At 55.2% G+C, this 20,735-nt stretch overlaps 1 protein-coding gene across 6 annotated transcripts in view; it reads left to right on the forward strand.

Annotated features, from left to right (window-relative positions):
• Dffb (DNA fragmentation factor subunit beta) overlaps window positions 1-20,735 on the forward strand; it is a 55,645-nt gene that overhangs the window by 21,617 nt on the left and 13,293 nt on the right. For 2 of the 6 annotated variants that reach the window (XM_063235361.1, XM_063235362.1), the window contains exon 7: window positions 8,854-11,212. The exons of 3 other annotated variants lie outside the window; for them this stretch is intronic. In XM_063235361.1, the coding sequence (XP_063091431.1) occupies window positions 8,854-9,070 (217 nt within the window). In that variant the 3' untranslated portion in view covers window positions 9,071-11,212. Of the gene's footprint in view, window positions 1-8,853; window positions 11,213-20,735 lie in introns of those variants that run through there. One more of the 6 variants, XM_063235363.1, reaches the window with a different exon arrangement.

Here is a 20,735-nt window from a genome sequence, read left to right on the forward strand (position 1 = left end):
GTGGGCTGGCACCAAGGCAGGATGGCACAGCTGAGGTTCCTGGTGGAGGAGAGACAGTCCACAGCTTGGAGGCAGGAAGCAGATCAAGGGAGGAGGAGGGAGACAGACACTTGCAGGCCACGCCCCCAGTGGTCTGCCTCCTCCAGCCAGGCTCCACTTGCCAGTATCACATTTAGCTATAAACTCGTAGGAGGACCAATCCACTCATGAGTTATCACACTCCACGGTGTGACAGCCCCATCTATGAAGGATGAGGCTTTGGGGGAACATCTAGATATGAACCGTAACAGACTCCAGCTCAGTTTAAATTTCATGCCAAGGGCAGGGACTTTGTTAGTTGCTCACCTTCTTACTATAGGTTTTTTGTTTTTTTTTTTTTAAAGCATTCTTCACTTTCCCGTCAAAGCTTGATGAAACATTGGTTCTTTTCTTTCCTAGCTCCTTTCATGGCTTGTATGTGTATTAACACATGTCTGTGGAGTCCCTGTTTGGGGCGGTGCACAGGTCTCATGTGCTCAGGAGGTAGGTGTGGTCGAGGGAGAGGAGGAGGAGGAGGAAAAGGAGGAGCAGCTGTCCTGAAGCCCTAGAGAAGGCTGATTGGAGAAGCGATGGGGAACAGGAGGTGACAGATCTACTCCTGAGTTGGAGAAGACACTTTGTGACCAGGTTCACCTCTGCTCTGCCCTCCTGCCTTTTCAGGACCACCCAGAAGCAATGGGCAGGGGTGCCCTGAGGATAACGGGTCTGGGAGTCTGGCAAGCCAAGCCACCCCTGCAGAGGTGACAGGTGCGGAGGAACTGGTCTTAAATTTTCCTCCTCACCCTCCATTCTGCTGTGTCCTGGAGGGTGCACGATGCAAGACAGAGCTGAGGCTCAGCCTGTCCCTGTTGCTTTCTTGTGTTGACTATTCATGGCCAGCTGCATCCCTGTCCTGAGCTGAGGGCTGGTGGTGGGATGGCGGTGCGTGGTGCCTGTGCAGTGCTTGTGTGAGGTTAGATTGTAAGCCCCAAGAGGACATAGGCCTGGGTGGTGGCTGGGGTGCACTGGCAGGTTCCCAGAAGCATGTGTCATACAGCTGGCGTGGTGTTAACACGCATGGAGGTCAGTGCAGCGGGATCTGGGGGGAGGTTTGTATGCTCGCGCACACCGCAGATGTGCTGCTTAAACACTGCTGTGTCCACAGCTCGGTATTTGCCTTCAGCAAACACTTGAGTGGCTGATGAGAAGGTGAAGAGAATTTCCAACTGATTAATGGTCAGTGGACTCATTCAACTAGGCTGCCCTGGTCAGGGCAGGGCACATGTCTGCCACGGGCTGGTAGGCTTGTCTCTCACTCTTGACTCATCCTATTTAAAAGAACCGTGCGGTAGAGGAAGAGACAGAGAATCAAGCAAAGCTTGCAGCTGGCTTTTAAGATGCTGTCTCCCTTGTCCTCACTAGGGCTGTCCTGTGGCCAGCCCTCCCCTTCCTCTGGTTTTGCTGGCCGGTACCGACCTGCAGTTGGACAGCCCGGGGACAGGGTGGTGACGAACAGCTCTGGAGTTGGTGGTGCTGGTGTCAGTCTGTGCACATGGGAAATGGCAGCGCGGATGCTGGCGTGGCGGGCGGTCCTTGCAGAGCTCCCACCTGAGGCTCGACATCTGTGGGATTTTGGCAGCCTGCTTGGCAGCCTAATCGATAATCTGTGACATTAAACTGTTTGAGCACAGTGGACCATTTCCTGCCTCGAATATCCCACAGCCTTCGGGGAGCAGGCCCCAGCTGTGGGTACCTGACACCTGTCTTGCTGTAGTCACTTTGCAGTTGGTGGGAGGGGTTACCTCTGGCTGACTGGTGGCCGGTGAGCCACCATGCCCAGTGGGAGATAAATATATTTTCTTTAGAAAAAGATTCTAAGTACTGTTTTTCTTTCTTAATTGTCTTTTATTTTTGGCTTCTGTGTTTTATCTACCATAAAGTGAGTCCGAGAAACATCTAACTGTGCCTCTGTCTTCCCTTACAGCAACTCAGGGTCATTTTAGTGAGCCCCTGACGTAAACATGCAGGGTGCATCCACGTTCACTACCCGGCTCTGTCACCGGGAGCAGAGGCCGGGCCTCCCTGCCTCCCCTCTGCCAGCTCCGGGGTGGAATCACAGCCATGGTGTCCTTTGAACAAAAGGCCTGGGTTGGCAGAGCCTGAAAAAGGCTAAATTTCCTGCTCAGTAAGGAAAAAAAAAATTCTGTTTTTGAGACCCTCTGGGCAGCCGGGAAGAAAACCAGAAAGACGGAAAGGGGATTTCCTACCATCTCATCTCTGCAATCCAATATTGTTCTCACTGTTTTGCTTCATTGTTTTGCTTTATTCAATATTGTTTTGATTGGTTTTGTTCTGTTTAGTTTTGGGTGTGATTTTGCTCTACCTGATGGCACGGACAACCCTTGTGAAGATAACGAGATACACTGTGGTAGCTATTGTTGTTTTCCTGTATCCCGCTTTGAAATTCGGTACCAATTTTGCTGCTTTGTTTTGACTGGCTTTGTTCTGTTCTGTTTTGTTGGATTTCACTATCTTTAAAAAAAGTTAAACATAAAAGATGAAAAGCTGCTCTGAGCTCCCCCTTGCTTTGGGGGGGGGCACTGGTGGGACTCGGCCTGCAAGGGCAAGGGCGTGTGAATCCCTCTCCTCAGCCACGCTGTTCCTGCCTCCCCTCAGGGGTCCCATCCCGTCCTCCCACTCTTGTGGCTAAACATCAGGGGCAGGTTAGGAACAGCCACGATGGAGGTGCGTTTTGCCCATGAGCACGATGCTCACTGTCGATGTTTTCCCCTGCGTGTGGGGGTGCAGGAAGTCCTAGGGACTGTCCCTTTTCAAGGCATTGCCGTCATGGACGCCCCAGAAGCTTTGCACCTTGCAAGGAAGGCACTGGGGAGGCTCCCGGTGCCTCTGCCTGTTTGCTGATGCACAATTTAGCAGGCTGTGGAACTGGTTAGGACTGGGAACTGCTGGTTTCATCTTGTCTCCACCGCCTTCTTTCCAAAGTCTCGCACAAAGTGGCAGGCAGGGCCTGCTTTCTCACCCGGTCTTCACATGCATCTCGGGGTTTCCAGGGTGTCGGCCCACACCCAGGTTTCAGCTAGAGAAGTTTGTGCTTTGTCTAGGATGTTGCGGCAGAGCCATTTGGAACTCTGGGAGGTTCTCGAGCTAACTCACTCCGCCTGTGATCGTGAGAGACCCAGAGGCTGGGGCAGGAACCCTGTCTCTGTCACACGCAGACACAGCATGAGTTCAGGCCTCCTGCAGAGCCAAAGGACCCAGCGTACTTACAACCTCATTTCCAAAACCTGTCACAAGTTCAGCGACTGCAAACCACCCCCAGGTTGGACCCACGCCCAACTCATGGTCAGCATTGTGCTCCCAGAGGTGGCTTCTTATAGGGAAGGGATGCAGGTCCGACCAGCCAGAGAAGGGGATGCATGGGGCAGAGTCCAGGAGAAACCCAGAACAAGTGCTTCCTTTCTGCCCAGGGTGTCACCATCGGGGAACGGCATATGACAACAACATATGTGACATCTCGTTCACCACGCAAGTGCCTTGAGCTTCGGCATCCAGAGTTCCTAGCAGGGCTCAGTCGCACAGGCAAAGCTGACAGGTCACCCACAGGGTTGGTCATCGTCCCTCGGCTGATGGATGTGGCCCAAAACCTTCACCCTGAGTCCTGCAGCTTGTCCTGCTGGGATGACCACTTCCACCCCAAGTCCCCACCCTGAATCACATCATTGGGCTGTCCAGGGGACCCCAAACCCCAGGCAAATAGGGTTACTTTTTATGCAAGTGTCTCCGTTACTTTTCTCTCATTGCTGAGACAAAATACCCAACACCCCAAATGAAGGAAGGAAAGGTTTATTTAGCTCACAGTGTGAGGAAGTTTTAGTCCATAATCAGCTGGCTCCAAGGCAGCTGGCACAGGGGCAACAGTCCAGGGCGGCGAAGACAGCAAATCAGCCAGAGCGAAGGTGGAGGTGGAGGGCGGGACAAGCCTCTTCTCCTCCCTTTGTTGTAAGGAGCTCCTCCCCAGGGTGGGTACAGCGCTCACAGCACCTCCGTGCCCTCCTCTTGCACAGGCTGAGGATATTTACGAAGTAAGGACCCCGGCTCCCTGCTGGGTCCCTTAGTTAAACTTTTAAACTCCTCAAGTTGACACAGTATCTCCACCATAATAGCAAGACACCCTAGAAGCAGCCAAGGACAAGAGTCAGGTGAAATTAGACCCTTCGTCACGCACGGGGGTGCACACGTGAGCAGCCGGAGGCAGAAAATAAAGCATCGCCCTAGTGGGTCTGTAACACCCTTTTCTCTAGACTCCTTGAAACCTCCTTATCTCCTTTTTCCTGATTTCTATTGAAACTCCCTGGAACTAAGGCCCGTTGCATGTATCAGACGACAAAGAAAAAGGTTTTATAGAACATTTTCCTCTAAGGAATAAAGAGGCACCCTGCCTTTTGCTCAGTGAGGGAGAAATGTTCCTTTGAATAATTTTTTAATTTACTAAAAACTTGTGACTCAGTCACGGAGGGGACACAGTCTTCCTGCAGCGAGGCACAGAGGTAGCGTTTTCTTAACATTTGCACTGTGCCTGTGGCCGCCACAGCCAGGGGGTGGCACACTGCGCTGTGGGGACTTGCTGACAGCTCCCACCTTGGCCTGAGGAGGTGGACGCGCACCCCCAGGCATCAGAGCCCCAGCTCTGTCCCTTCTCGGAGTACAGGGGCCCTCAGGAGGCTCCACTCTCCAGCAAACCTTGCTGTGACTCGGGCCACCTCTCCAGACTGGAGGCTGCCTGTCCTGGCCGGAGACAGAGATGTGATGGGGCCACATGGCACTGCCCACCCTGGCATTGCTCTTCTCTCCTGGGAGTTGAAAGAGTCAGGCACCCTGCGGTCAGTGTTCAGGTCCTATGTCCAGCAGCCTTCTCCTGGGTCTCACTGCTTCCCACAGGAGGGCAGGAAGTCCCAGGGGCCGTGATTTTAGCTTGAGATTTCCAGAGCTTTTTTCTCTCTTTCTTCCTTCTTTGTCTCTTTGCTTCCTTCCTTCTTTTTTTGTTTTTTTAGAGACAGGCTCTTGCCATGTAGTTCAGGCTGGCCTTGAACTCACTATGCGGCCCAGGCTGGCCTTGAGCTTACATCAGTCCTCCTGCCTCAGCCTCCTGAGTGCTGAGATTACAGGCGTGTGCTAACATGTCCCACTCTAGGGGAGCTTTTCTGACTATGGCTTTTTGAACTTTGCCACCAGGGCACACAGCGCTGGGGACATCCCATGCCCTGAAAAGGCAGGTCCACTGCTGAGCCCTTGTGGCCCGGGCTGGAGTTTCTGGATACTTCCCACCCTTCTCGCCCAGTCTCTTGTGTGACACTGGACAGAGGGTAGGGGTGCAGCGTTGCTCGGGTAGCTTGGTCGTAGAGCACTGGTTGACATTGTCCTGCATGGCCCCCGCCTGAGGGGCCAGGGCTTTGAGAGCACCCTGTTTGTGTCCAACTCTTTGAAGCCTCTGGGAGCCATAGCAAGCTCTGAGAAAGACAGGGTCTCTGGTCTTTGCCTACAGCTGGGGAACCTGAGGCACATCTGGGCGGTGTAACGTGCCCGTGAACACAAAGATACTAAGGCTAAGACTTGGACTTGGGGTTCCTGCCTCACTTCACTGTTGTACAGGTGTCCCCCTGTGTATGGGGGGGTGGCACCCACCGAGAAGGCATCTCTGGGTTCCAGCTCCATGGAGCCTTGGTGTGGCCGATCTCTGCCACCAGGGGGCAGGCTGAGCACAGGCACAGCAAGGAAGCCGCCTAAGCACAGCCTGGCACTGTGGCTGGGTCTTCTTGGATCCGGTGGGGTCCAGGGATGCCCTCAGGTGGATGTGTGGGCGTGGATGGCAGGAGAGGGGTGCAGAGGGTGTCTCCCCTTCAAATGCCCTTCAGAGTTTTCCACGAGGGCTGGGATCAGAGCGATCAGAAACGCTTCCTGTGGAAAAGGTGAGTTTTCAGTGTCTCGGGTCTGGCCACCTTGGTGGAAGCTGGGATTCAAAGGCAGCTCAGTTGAAGATGCATTTGGGGGAGCGAGAGCTGCTCCCTAATCTGGGGGATCTGGGGACCGGGCTGGAGAGGCTGAGTGCTGCTTCCTTTTGTCCCTGGCAATTACAGCTCCCCAGCCTCCGCCTCCTTCGAGGGGTTGTGCTGTGGGCTTTGGGGTGCCCTGGGTGCTGTGCTGGCCCCTTTGAGGCTGGCTTCCCAGACTTTCTCACCTCCCAGGAGAAGGAGCATCCACCCCTACTGTCTCATGAGGCAGGAGTCCCGTTCTGCATGGCCCCTGCCTTTGGGGTCCTTCTCCTGGTCCCCAGCTCCAGAGGCCTCTGCCTTTGAGACCCAGGAAGCCCACAGGGACTGAGCATCAGGTTGTGCTGTCCCCGGGCTCCCTGCTGCCCTGAGCTCCATTCTGCACACTTTTTTAGAAGACACCTGAGGTCACCTGAGGTTCCTCTGAGGTCACCACTGAATCGTGGGGGAGCTCAAGGATCTGCTGGTCCAGGTGGGGAAACTGAGGCCCCGTGACCTCAGCCCTGGACCCACCAGTTGACGATTGTCTGGAGTGGTGTCATCTCCTTTGCTGCCATCTCCATGTTCTGCCTGTGGCTGCTACAAGTGCCCCCATTTCCTTGCCTCCCTCTCCCAGGACCCCCTCTGTCCTCCCCACCCCACCCCTGACGGTGTTGTCCTCTGCTTCTTGGCCTTCTCCTCAAGCAGGGCCTCCAGCCTGACTCGCATTGCCAGGTGACATGTCCGTGGGGCCCGGGGTGGCGTTGGAGCCAAGCCTCTGAGCTTTCCTGCGAGGCCAAAGTCCCCTGCTCCCCTTGGTGCCCCATAGCGGTGTGGCAGGTGTTTCCAGCTATCGTGACTGCTGGTCCTGCCGGCAGCACACATGGAGTGGGAGCCTCCGGTGTCTGTTTGTGGGAGCACGCTGGGTAGCGCAGGGGCAGGGGTGGCTTGGAGGGGCTGCCCATGACCTGGGTCCTGAGTGGGGACTCTGCGTCCCTGGGGGTGGCAGGAAAGCTGTAAATCTGGGGTGAGAGATGGAGAGACGGGGTAATGCCTCTGTCCTGTGCTCTCTGGGGTGGGTTTTGGCCACTGGGTCAGGGCAGCCTGCTGCAGGCCTGGCTGCCAATGCAAACACAGGTGTGGGGATTGGGGCCCCATGCCCAGGGAGCAGCTGCTGGCATGGGGTCCCCGGGGACAGTACCAGACAGGCTCGACTCAGGCCTTAGGAATGCAGGTGCCCATAGCAGACTGGACGACTGGCCCTGGTGTCCTGGCCAGCACTCGACATCTCTCGGGCCACTTGTCTGTAACCTCATCTTTGCAGTCCAAAGCAAAGGCTCCTCCCCACTGACCGGGCAGGGAGGTGAGTGACTGCTGCTGCCCGGAGAGGTGTCCTGTTGGCGTGGTTCCCGCAGCTGCTCCAGGAGGAGGTCAGTGGTGATCACAGGGACAGCCTTGCCCGCTGGGCGTCACGCGGTGCCCGCCACGGGGCTGGCTGTTTCTCTGTGACCCGCTGCGGTTCTTCCAGCAGCTCTCTGACCTGCACCCCTGGGCTGAGGAGGAGAGCCTGCTTGGGCAGGAGGAGGTGGATGAGGGGGTTCCAGTCCAACATGGGGCTCCATGCCAATGTGGGGTTCCAGGAAGTCGTGGGGTCGTGTACAGGCCTCCCCATTTCGGGTACCTTGGTCCTGTCCCTGGCTCTTCCTAGCAGCATAAGGAGAAGTTTCTCTCCTCCAACCCCCTTCACCCACCTGGAAGCCCAGCAGCAGTGGGTGTCTGATGTCCAGTCCCCAAGGCTGCTGTTTGTGCCTCTACCACCAGCCCACACCAAGCCTCTGGGGACCCTGGTGGAGTTTCTCTATGGGCTGCAGTTGAGATGCTGTGGAGTCCGAGCGTAGGGACCTGGAGGTGCCCCCCCCGCCCAGTATCTTGGAAGTTTGGCACGATCTTCTGTTTAGCCCTAAGTATACTCTGAGTGCCTGACTTCTGACTCTGACCCTCCAGTCCTGAGGTCCAGTTGACATTATTGGACCGTATCAGAGGTGGCTGTGTCACCATCCTCAGGAATTCCTTTAATTTCCAGTCCTCCGGGACTCCAGCCCTGCACCCAAGCCCGGGTTCCCGCAGTGTTCCCAGAGGCTCTGGGGCTCCTGGGCTGGGTGGCAGCCATCCTGGGTCAGCCTCCTCCAGGCTCTGATGTCCGCCACCAAGCAGCAGTCACAGCCTCCCTTGGCTCAGAGACCCTCAGGGTGGAGCAGGGCCGAGCTGTGACTCGGGAGGTCCGTGGTATCATCGGACGTCACAAGGCCTGGGTGACCGGCCACGGTGGCATCAGACACCAAGGCCACACAGCCCGGGTTCCCACCTGCTGTCCAGCTTCAGGCTGAGGATCAGTGACTTCCATCTCCACCCCTTCCTCAGCCCTCTCCCCCTCCCCTGAATTTACACCCACAATTCCTCCCCGGGCCCCATTCCTGGAACCATCGCTGTGACTGTCTTCTTGACAGAACCACAGGCTGTGGTGAGCCCTCTGCAGCATGCAGTGGCCCCGGGAGACGCTGCTGACTGCCCGGGGGAGCTTAGCTCTCTGTCTCAGCACTTGGCCTCCTGGTGGGCTCAGCTGTTTCCGCTGCCCCTTCCATGAGGCCCACAGTGGGATTTCCCACCACATGGAAGAGCATTCTCCCAGACACAGCCTTCCCGGGGGAACCAGGGGTGTCTGCTGTCCCCTGGTGATGTTTCCTCCCAGGTAAAAGCCGCCCGTTTGTGACACTCTGGTCTCTTGCAGCAGGCGGACTTCCTGGTGGGCAGTGACAGCCCTTGGTCCACCTTTGCTGATCAGATGCAGAGCAGATGTGAAGGTGCAGGAGCTGCGCCAGCTTGTCCCGACTGGACTCAGGAGCAGCAGTGAGCTGGGGTGTCTGCATGGGGAGGTAGCCCGCTATCAGGAGGCTTACGTGGGTCAGCTCCCTGCAAAGCTGCACCCCAGCCTGGCTTATTGGTGATGATAATGAGACCCCGGTTCTCCATTTACTGACATTTGTCTTGTTCCCGGTTTGGTTCCATCTGGATGGGAGGAAGGGTGATGTGGTTTGTGTTTTTTCAAAGCCTGTGTTAGCAGGTGACTTTGAAAATGGCATCTGGAAGGATGAACATTGTCTCTGTACCTTGGTGCTTCCCTCTTTGTGCAGGGAACATCTGCTCTGGAGGCAGCAAACTCGGGCTGAGATCTAGGTGCAGCCCCACCCCTGCTGGATGGCTTGGGTACTCTCAACCTCTGGATTCTACCTGCAGTGCAGACCAACTGCAATGCTTGATACACTGTGTCGACTTGAAAAGCCTAGAGGTTTAAGTAACTCAGCAGCTCTAGATCCTGGGGAGTGGAGGACACGCCCTTACCACTCAGCACGTAGTTCACTGTGTCAACCTAAGCAGTTTAGAAGGTTAACAGATTCAGCAGGGCAGGGCAGGGTCCTCACTGTGTGAACATCCCGAGCTTGTGCGGGAGGAGGGCAGACAGATGGTGTGAGTGCTGCACTCACCCGGGGACAGGTAGCCTGCTTACTATATAAGGGAGGAAACAGGCTTGCTTCTCTCCCCTTTTGCTCTGGCTGATTTTTTGTCTTCTGCTGCTTTGAAGTGTTGCCCCTGTGCTGTGCCACCCTGCCTTGGAGCCAGCTGATTATGGATTGAAACCTCCACAAACTGTGAGCTCAATAATTCTTTCCTTCCTTCATTTTGGATGTCAGTGACATTTTCAGAATCAAACAAGATACTTGTTGAATGAGGAGAGCTTGAGCTCTGGAGCATGGTGTACTTACTGCTCTGCTGTGTCCATCCGTGAACCCTGTCCCCTCCAGAATCTCTGAATGGCAGGTGGCAGCTGGGCAGCCACTGGCTTTGCTCTCGTGTGAACTTGTGGTTCTTCCCACCTAGACAGCTGCAGCCTTGATCCCTTGGCCCCCACATCTGTGAAGGACCCGGTGAAGAAGGAAGGGGGCCCTAGCAGATGGCTGAAAACCTTCCCTCATGCTTTCCAGAAAGGACCAACATCCAAGCTTGGAATCAACAATAGCGGCTTGGAAGGAAAGTCTCCAGCACAGCAGTGTGCCTCTTTCAAGAAGGGTCCCCTTCTCATCACTGCTGGGAATGAGTCGGTGATGACACTGTGTGGGAAACCTCAGAGCCCCCCTCACCCTGGATCAGGATGGGGCTGAGCAGAGCAGGGCCCCAGGGCAGGGAAACTGAGGAAGAATGGAATGTTTACTTCACTTGTGCTTTCCTTTCCTTGTATGTAGAGCAGATTTCCTTTTTCAGTATGTATAAAGACTTTTAAATAAGTCCAAAGAGTCCCCCCATTATGGGTTAAAAACTGGTGGTCAACTTAACACCAGCTGTATTACATCAGCGCGGTGCTGAGCATAGATGTTCCACCTGAGGAAAGTTGCCAGCATAAATAGAGACGTGGAGAAGAGGAGCTGGGCATTGTGGGTGTTGCTGTTTGAGCCTTTGGTTCTCCTGGAGGAGCTCGTCATGACTAGCTTCCCCAGTGTGAGTTCAACCATTGTCATCCGAGGAGCTTGGGACCTTGCTGGTGAGGGTGGCTGTGGTTCACTTTGGGGGAGCACTGCTCCTTACATTGAGCATCACTACCTTTCTCCGGAGGGGCAGATGTGTGCTGTTTAATCTCCAGGAGAAACTCATCACTCTGGTTTGCTGCCATGTACCCAACTATTATCATTGGAGCAGCTCAGGGCCTCCGTGTCACTGAGGATGGCAGTGTCACTTTTCAGGGCAGCCCTGGTCTTTGACTGTGACTTCTTGGCCAGTGTAGAACCCTCAACCTACCAGCACAGCTCCTTCACCCCACTGGCATAGACTTTTTAGCTTCCAACATTGGTCTTGGGGTCTTCCCAGTGCAGAGCCATAAAAGAGACTGGTATGAGTCCTTCTTGTGGGCTCTAGACCTCCAGTTGGACTCGTGAGAGGCATTATCATGGGCTCAGGTCTTCAGCTGGACTCATGCAGGGCATTGCTGTGGAATCCAGGCCTTTGGCTGAATATTCTGGGTCTTCAGTGTTGTGGACAGATTTCCTGCACTTTCTTGTGTTTAACTTTGGGTGACCATCATAAAATAATATTATAAAGTCTGTGTCCTGATTCTAATTTCTCTCCTCACAACCCCTGACCACAACACCCCCCTCCACGAGGAGTCTAAAAGAAAATCCCGGGTGGTAAGCAAGCCCTAGGTTTTGCAGGGGCAGGCAGTCCTTTCTTAGCGTCCATGAGAGCCTCAGATTTACACGATTGATTCCAGCAGATTCGGACAGATCTGAGTTAAAAACTTACACCCAGCTCTGCAGCTAAACAGCGTGTGAACTTGGCCTCATTACTTAATCCCTTTGAGCCTCAGTTCCCTTACCTGACAGTGGGGATAATGTGGATATGGTGCTGCGGACCTCGAGGAAAGGAGAAACAGCCCAGACTGGCTCAAGCGAAGAGCACACTGCAGGAGGACCATAGCTGTGAATCCCAGGACCTGGCCTCGGCCGCTGTGTGGGCGCAAGTCTGGTTCCGTGTGGGCACAGCATGCCCTCAGGAGCCTGGGAGGGCCGCTGCCATCCCCACACTCTGATTGGTCCTGGGTCCTGTTGTGAGCCAATCACCAGTGCCAGGGTAAGGATGGAACTGATTGGTCAGCCCTATTGGGAGCTGGGGGTAGAGTCAGCTCCCAGTGGGTGGTGGGTGGTGGATGGCAGATTGTGGATGGTGGATGGTGGATGGTCGGTGGCAGATGGTGGATGGTCCCGCTGGGGTATCCAGGCATCACTGTCCACAGCGCCTTTGTTCATGCAGGGCCAAGACGTGTGCACACTTGGCACAAAGTCTGATTCAGTAGACTGGATTCTCCTTTCTTCCCACTTAGGGTCATGCACTTTGTGGGGGCTGATCAGGACAGTGGGGGTGCAGAGCTGAGCAGGAGGTGCGCACATTTCAAGGGGGCCTCCTCAAAGGTCGATGGAGCCTTTGTCCCACAGAGGGAGGCCGTGACTTTGTTCCTAAGCAGACTCACTGGTGCAGAGTGCCACCGTGCAGGGCCCGGAGGAAAACATCGCGATTAGGTCATCGTGGGGCTCTGCCCTGGGTGGGGGTTGGGCACTTCACCTCCTTTTTTGGGTTTAGCGCATGAGTTCCTGCTTGCAGAGGATGAGAAACAACCCCAGGAGACCTTACTGACATGGTAGCAGATTTCCTAGGAACCCCTTGAGCTAAGCCCAGGATGGGGAGTGACGCAGGTCATGTCTGCACAGCTGAGACGAAGCCCCTTCCCGAGGGCCCGTAGCAGGATCACCAGCCGCAGGCTCGCTTGTGTGGGGGGCCTGTGTTGAGGGCGGCTGCCCAAAGCTCCTTGTCTTCCTTGCAGGATGGCCCAATGGCCGCCTGCCTTCGGAACCCTGTCCCATGCTTTATCACCGGCCCCAAAGGCCAGGCCACCCTACTGCTCTTTGTGGCTTGGCTTGCTGCTTGGTTCCTCCTTGGTCAGGAGGGACCCTCTGTGTGTTGGGAGGCCAGCTCCTCCTGCCGTCTAATCGCAGCCCACGACATCCGCTGCCTGGCAGGGACAGTCTTTTCCTTTCCCAGATGTGGGCTCTGAATCTCTGTCTGCACCCCTGTGTTCTGGGGTGCCGTGGCAGTGGGTGGTGTGGGTGGGGCGTGGCATGGGAACTGGGGCTGGGTGTGTCTCACAGCCCCCACGCTCTCTGTGGCTCTTTGTCTGTTGATCAAGGTGAATGTTGGGACAGCAGCTGATGGGGAGCCCAGAGAGCAGAGGAGCAGTGGCCAGTGGGGTCTGCCTGCCTGCCCACATCCAGGGGTGCTTCAGCCCACAGAACCAGTGGAGGGAGAGCCCAGTGTGGGTGCCTTCCATACCCTGCAAATGGGCTGTAAGTAGCTCATGGAACCAGAGAGAGAGAGAGAGAGAGAGAGAGAGAGAGTCCTGGGGCCCAGTCTCAGCCCCACTCTTAGTTGTTTGGGAAGGGGTCCCTCATCCCCTGCCTTTGCAGCTTCCCTGGCTGTTGGTTTCTGGCCCTCATGCCTGGATGCAGCTGGGCTGTGTGAATTCTGTGTCCGAGGGTAACAGACGCCTGTGCACCATGCCCTCCTGTGCCCTACCCACTGGGTGCCCACTGGCTGGCCTTGTCCCTTGCCCAGTGCAGTTTGGGGGGACGCTGAAGTGATGTTCTGGAGGTTGGAGGTGCAGACTGGGCCCCGGGCTCCTTTAGGGAAAGCTGCCACTGGCTTATGACAGAAGGTTTCTTAGGTTGGCCTGGGTCCGGTTCCACCACACAGAAGCCGGAGCTTCTGGCGGGAGAGGTTGGAGTGGGAAGGCTGGGGGTAGGGGGTGCTCCCGGAGCCGGGAAAGCCCTGCCGTACCTCTGCCTTCGCGAAGAGACTGCTTGGGTGCACCTGGTTGCCAGAACTCATCCAGTGAGCACTTGAGAACTCTCCATTTCTGGAGTGTAAACTATGCTTCTGCTTAAGGAGTTCTAGCACACCAGCCAGGAGACCATTCCTTTACTTTTGTTTTCTTTCTCCTGTGTGAAATGGGGAATGAGAGGAAAATGAGGTCACACACCTGAACCCTTAGCAGAGGGCGCAGGTGGGGCCTGCATCCGGAGGCTGGCAGTCGGGCTGATCTTAGTTTTTTTTTTTTTTTTTTTGTCTTTTTGAGACAGGGTCTCACTGTGCAGTTCAGGCTGGCCTTGAGCTCACTTTGTAGCCCAGGCTGGTCTCGAACTTGCAACGATCCTCCTGCCTCAGCCTTCCGAGTGCTGGGATTATAGGCATGAGCCACCACGCCCAGCTGTTTAACATTCCTGGTGTTTAGCCCTGCCCTTCCCTGGAAGCAAAGCCTGTCTGTCCTGGATGGAAACAGAGAGTGTCTGTCAGCTCAGCATCATCATCCAGAAGGCTGCAGCAGTCACCCAGCCTCCAGCTCCTCTCCTCAACTTCCCTTAGCTCATGCTGGAATAACGGGGTGTCTGTGTCACTGTCATGAGGATGGACGCCTCCCTGCCCTGGGTGGATGGGGGCCTCCCTGCCCCAGGGTGGATGGACCCTCCCTGGCTCTGTTACTCCTGGTGAACTTCATGAGTGCAGGAATCGGGTGTGTGTTTCTTGTGAGTTCTCAGCACACGGCACAGGGCTGGACACACGGATCTTGATACAGATTTGTGGAATGCGGTAAGAACAATGGTGAACATGGTTGTCTTTGTCTGTTTTGTGTGCTGCCACACAGTACTGGGACTGACTTTGACTCTGTAAGCAAACACTGTAATGTGCTCTTGTAAATTTCTGTGTCCTGCATGAAATCTATTCTCTTGCAAAACACTGTCCAACGCTGCCGGGGATCTGTTACAGTTCCGGAGGCTGTGGTGGAGTCACACGGCTGGACAGAGGGAGAAGCCAGCTCGGTCTCTCTTCCCTTTCTTATCAGACCTGAATCCCATCACAGGGACCCTTTCCTCACAAGCCTTCTAAGACCCCACCTCTGAGTACTATCAATATTTGAATTTGAGGTCTAAGTTTTCAAAATATGAGTTTTGGAGACACATTTAAGCCATAGAAGTAGTGATATTTTTGTTTTGTTTTGTTTTGTAGTTTGAGACAGTCTCAGTATGTAATTCAGTCCTGCTTTGAATTCAACATGTAGCGCAGGTTGACCCCAAACTTGCAGTGATCCTCCTGCCTCAGCCTCCCAAGTCCTAGGATCACAGGTATGGCTACCATGCCTGGAGGAAAATTTTAATAGTAGACCAAACTCTTAAGACCTTTCTATTGTAGCAAAATGCACACATGTAGGAAACCTTACCAAACACAAGTCTAGCCCGATGGAATATTATAATACAAACACCCATGAAGCATTGCCCATGTCAAGAAGTAGAACTTGGGTCATGTGACCCATTATTTCCAGTCTTTTGAACATCTTCTGTGTGTCTTGTAATGGCAGGTTGCATGTCTTTCTCTCTTCCTTCCTTACATTTTAGCTGATAACCTGGGCCATTTGATTACAGAGGGGCTGTGCGCTGGGGTTTGCCGGTGGCATTCACAGTGCCATTTACCGTTTACCATGTTCCTCGGTCCCCAGCACTTCCTGGCAAGGGGCAGCTGAAACCACAGGGTTAATTAGAGTGCTTTGGTTCTTTGGGGGAGCCCACAGGTGTGGTGGGTTCTTCCATCAGGAGGACATAGCACCTGGGTTCCTCCATAGGGCTGTTAGCTGCAGCAGGCAGAATTGTGTCCCCCAAAATGGGTAAGTTTTCATGGCGACCTCGTTTGGAAGTAGGAACTTTGAGGGCATGAAGTTAAGCTGGGATCATTCTTGCCTGGTGTCCTGAGACAGAGGGTGACCTTCACATTGTGGAGCAGTGTTCCATGCTGGGACAGAATACCTGAGAAAAGCAGCTGCAGGGAGGAAGGATTCAGTTTGGTTTACGGTGTCAGGGGTTCAGTCCATGACTTCTATCCCGTGGTGAGGTTGGAGCATCCCGGCAGAAGGGCGTGGGGAGGAAAACTGCTCATGGTGGCGAGGAATGAATGGGGTGAGAGTCTGCAGACACGACAGAGCCCCAAGGGCACCCCAGGGGTACCCACTCCCCCCAGCTTCCATCACCTTATGAAAGCCTGTCAAACTTGAGCTCATTTGTGGATTCATCCATTGACAAGGTCAGAAGATTTATGGTTCAAGCACTGGCCCCAAACTCCACCTTTGATCAAGCTGTTGACACAGGAGCCTTTGTTGGGGCGGGGTCACTGAGCTCAAAGCCCTAACAGACACAGACATTCAGAAAGGGCCTCTGAAGAGGACTCCGAGTGAAGACGGAGGCCGAGGGGGTAACGATGTGACTACGAGCCTGGGAGTGCCAAGGCTGGCTAGGTGCCCTGATGTCCCTCTTCTACCATTTGTTCTAATCTCTGAGTCTCACCCACTCTCCTGGCCGAGATGAACGTACCCAGGTTGCGTCCCCCACCCTGTACTCTACCCTGCAGCAGGAGCCAGGTGTCACCTGGAACGTGCCCTGCCGGTCCCAGCGCTGCCTGCTGCATCTTTCAATCCCCTTTACAGGACTCACTGCTGCCCTTCTGAGAGACCACGCTGAATGACTGTGAACAGCCAGATGTGCCTGTTCCCTGCCAGCTGGGACACACTAGGGCTCGATTTCCTTGTCAAAAAATCAGGCCACAGTGGATGCCCACTTCGTAAGGCCTTTGAGGAGAAAGCGAGGGAATGTCCACAGAGCTAGGATGGGTCTGGGTCATGGTGAGTGCCCAGGAGTGGTCCGCTTCCCCTCCTTAGTCCATAGCTGAAGTGAGAGCTCAGTGTGGTGGCACTCTAGGAGCTGTGGCAGGGGGATCCCAAGGTCAACCCCAGCCTGCACAATCGAGTGACTTAGATTTTCTAAACAACAACAACAACAAAAATAAACAGCTGAGAGTGTAGCTCAGTGAGAAGGCTCTGAGTTTAACCCCAGTAGGGAAAAGGAGGAAAGGAAGGAAGGAAAGAAACAAACAAAGAATGAAAGAATGAAAAAAGGGAAGAAAAGGGAAGGGAGAGGTGGGTTAGGCACACGGCCATCTTGTCCTGTGTCTTCTCAGATGGCACACTGGGGACAGGCCAGGGTCTCTGGGTCATGCTAGGCAGCCCTGTCCGGGGGCTGTTGACATGCCAGGTCTGGGCCATGTTCCTGGACTCCTCGTGTGGGTCAACAGGTATCCTGCATGGATCCTGGCCTGGGTCCAAGTAAAGGGAGCCACATGCCAGGCTGGGTTGTCCCGCAGGAGGGGTCACACCTCCTCCGGGCCAGCTTCATACGGGGATTCCGTTTTCCTGGCACCAGGCAGGGTCCGGAGGTGCCAGTTGCCCGGGCTGGGCCAGTGGGGTGGGTGGTCCTTGGCTCGGGCAGTCTGTAGGAGGCCAGTGGAAAGAAAAGGAGCCTGAAGCAGCAGCACATGGCCAGGGGTCATCCGGGGACAGTCCTGCTCCTTGCACGCCATGGTTCCGTGCCGAGGGTGGGTGGATTATGTAAGATACGTGCAGAGCTGAAGATTAGGGGAAAGTCTGAAGCCATCAGGGCGTTCTGACAGCTGCAGAGGAGCTGGTCGGCTTCTGGAGGTGGCTCTTTGAAGTCGCCTTCCCAGGCTCTGTGGGAGAGCTGACCTCAGAGCTGCCATGAGGGACAGTCTCCGGGGAGCTACGGGAGCAACTCCTTCCCAGAGGGCCCACCCTCCCCGCACCCCCACCCTGCCAAGCGGCACCCCACAAATTCTCTAGGTACTTTCCTGAACAGCCTCTGTGCCTGGTGCAGCCCAGCCATATGGGCTGGGAGGGTGAGCTGCTGCATGCAGACGGGGACCAGAGTGAACAGGACGCACTGGTTCCGACGGATGGAGGAAACACAGGCGTGTGCCCTGGCCTCTGCAGCCTGCGCTTGGGATGCTGTTGCTTTTGTTGCCTCCCAAGCAAGGGCCACGTTGCTCCTGCCCCTGTGCTGACCCGCAGTACCCGGGACCTGCAACTTGAAGGAGGAGAGGCCGGCTCCAAGGCAGGACGGTACAGTGGAAAGGGTCTGGTGGAGGACGGCTGCCACCTCATGGCAACCAAGATGCAGAGAGATGGAGGGAGGAGGCAAGGAGGGAGATGAACACTTCCAGGCCACGCCCCCAGTGCCCTGACACTTCCCACCAGAAGCCTCACTATGCGCCCCCCAGGCTTTGGGGGACATGGAGATAGAAACCGTAACACCCGCCTCTGAGCAGAGGCCCTGCCTGGACCTCATTGCTTGCAGCCCTAGGCCACAGTCCCAGCTGTTTTCCTTGGCCTTTAGCCCCTCTGCCAGGGGTGCCCATCCTCACCAACCATGGCAGAGCCAGCGGAGTCCCTGCCTGGCCACAGGGCATCTCACATCGAGCCTGGGCCTCCCTCCCCGCCTGGCCCTTGACATCCACTCGTCCTCTCTGGAGTTGCAGAGATCGTGCGTGCCCTTCTCCAGCCAGATGGCAGCTGCCTGTCTCAGCGGGAGCCATCTGGATCCTCCCTGGGTCCTGGTAGCTTGTGACCAGGTGCTGAGCCGGTGTGGGGTAGAGGGGCCTTCCCCACGTCTGCCCAGGCCTCCTCCATGCACGCCTGCTCCGGCGACCTCAGCGCCTTGCTGGGCTCTTTTCCTCCACGCTGACCTTGGGCTGTGTGAGGAGAGGCTGAGTCTCCTTCCTCAGATCCCCTGTAGGAAGCCAGACCCAAACCTGTGCCCAGACACAGAATGTAGGAGGTGCATATGAACGGAACATTTGTGGGGCTCAGATTGCTGGGGTGAAGAGAGGCATCTCCTCCTTCCTCCTGTCCTCCAGGGATGGCCTGGGGGCCAAAGGGCCCTTGTGGCTTTGCCAGCCCAACCCTGCCCCTGCCCGGTGCCACACCTGTTACCTTCGGCCTCCCAGCTCCTTGCCAAGCCCCAGCTCCTGATTTCCTCTTCACGCAGGCATCGGGGGTGCACTGCGGAGGACACTTGGTCCGCCTGCATGTGCAGTGTGCATGACTTGTGTCCTCACGAAGCCCTGAGAGGTGGCAGTGGCTGCTTCCTGGGTGCCACCTGCAGACCAAGCCAGCTTCTCCAAGATCTACTGTCCTTTTCTGGAGAGGAGACTCAGGTACCGAGAACGCCGGCCACCTGCCCCCATCGGAGCCAGGAAGTGGTGAGAGAACTGAATGGCCATGTGGCAGGAGCTGGACAAGTTGTCCTGTACAGGTTTCCTGCTGCTGGGACACAGGACAGCCGACGACGGGTAGCTTACACCAGCTGGACCTGTTCCCTTGCTGCCTCCAGGTCCATGTCTAACACGAGTACTCCGGCTGCCTCCTGCTGCGGGCTCCAGGGAGCCCCAGTTTCTCCCCTTTCTCAGCCTCTAGAGGCCCTGGAGCCCTGTGGCTTTGCTCGTTCTCCATCTCCAAAGCCAGGGTCTTTGTCACACTCTGGTCCTGCCCCCATCTTCTAAGGACCCTTGGTGACCACAGTCTCCCTCCTCCAGGACAATCTAAGCTAATCTTCTGCACTAGGGTTTTGCAGAGAAATAGAGCCAAGAGGATATGTGTGCCTGTGTGTGCACGTGTATGCCTCTGTGTGTGTGCACATGCATGTATGTACAGATGGGTCTATGTTTAGTTGTGCCTTGGGATCCACAGGCATTGGTTCCAGGACCCTGTAGACACCAGAATCTGCGGCGCTCGAGTCTCATAGAAAGTGCTGTAGTATTTGCATGGAATCTGTGTGCCCTGTCCCGTGTACTTTAGATTTAGTTGTTTGTCTGTCTTGTGGTGCTGTCGGGGGATGGAGGCCAGGGCCTGGCCGTGCTAGGAACGCTCTTTACCAGCGAGCTCAGCCCAGTCCTGCATAGGCTAAGTCATCTCCAGGTTACTCATGATACCCCCTGCAGTGGAAATGCTGTGTAAATGGTTTTCACACTGAATTGTTCAGGGTACAATAGTGAGAGAGAAGCTTGTATCTGATCAGGACAGATGTGAGTGTTTTCCTTTATTTTTGATTGACACAATGTTTGTACATATTTATGAGGTGCGATACGATGTTTTGATTCATGTCTGCATTGGGTGGTGATTAAGTGTAATAATCACATCCGTCACCTAAGCACTGATCGTCTCTTTACGGTGTGCATTTAGCTCATCCTATGCGTCCCTGGGAAGCATGTTTGCCTGGGCACCTGCCGCTCTGCTGAACAACAGCACTCCACCTTCTCCCCTCTTCTTCCCCAGCCTCTGGTGACCACTAGTCTAACCCCAGCTTCCCAGGTGTTACAGAAAACTATAGTCAATGTTTAAATTAAAAGTACATTGTAGCAAAAATTATATTGTCACAATCCCTATGGAAATCCTCCCCCTCGCTGTGACCACCTCCTCCCATCGCCCTGGCCACTCTCTGCAGCAGCTCTGGAGTCCTCTTTCCTGAGGGTCTTTAGTCGTGCTGTTCTGCTACTTTGATGTCCAGAATCCATTCAAAGGGCTTTCCCTGCACGGTCATTTTGACTTTGGGGAAGAGTTGGAAGTCGAACAGCACCAGATTTGGTAAATAAAGCGGACGAGGACGCAGCATCATGGTTTTACAAGCCTGCCGTGCTGCCGGCTGGCGCTCAGCAGCAGTGATCACCGTGTTTTTGATTGCATCTTGTGAGGACACTCGGGGAAGAGGACTCCAGAGCTGCTTCCGAATGTGGTGGGTGTGTTCAAGGCCAGGGAGGCATTTTGAGAGGGACTGGGCCATGTGTCTTTTACTGGAATAGGTGGAAAAACAGTTAAGCACTCTCACTGTTTGTTGGTCACATGTTGCATGTGGGATTAACCCTTTAAGGCTCTCCTTATGGGCAGCTGCAGCTTTTGACCTCTTTTCTGTCTGAGGTTCATTGAGTCCAGCCTCACACAGAGCCCGTGGTGGCCGTGGAGATGGCTGATACTGATGTTGGTGGCTGTTTAGATGCAGCAAACAACTTGCTATGGGAATAGCCCACACGATCTTGGAGAGACGATGACCTGTGTCCTGCAGGAGGCCAGCTGCCCGTGGCTGCAGTTCTGACTGAGGCCGAGGACCTAGAACCGTGGAGGCCACT

Source organism: Cavia porcellus, unplaced genomic scaffold (genome assembly GCF_034190915.1).
Source record: "Cavia porcellus strain 051 isolate PalLab524CR breed Dunkin Hartley unplaced genomic scaffold, mCavPor4.1 scaffold_25, whole genome shotgun sequence".
Classification (NCBI taxonomy): domain Eukaryota; kingdom Metazoa; phylum Chordata; class Mammalia; order Rodentia; family Caviidae; genus Cavia; species Cavia porcellus.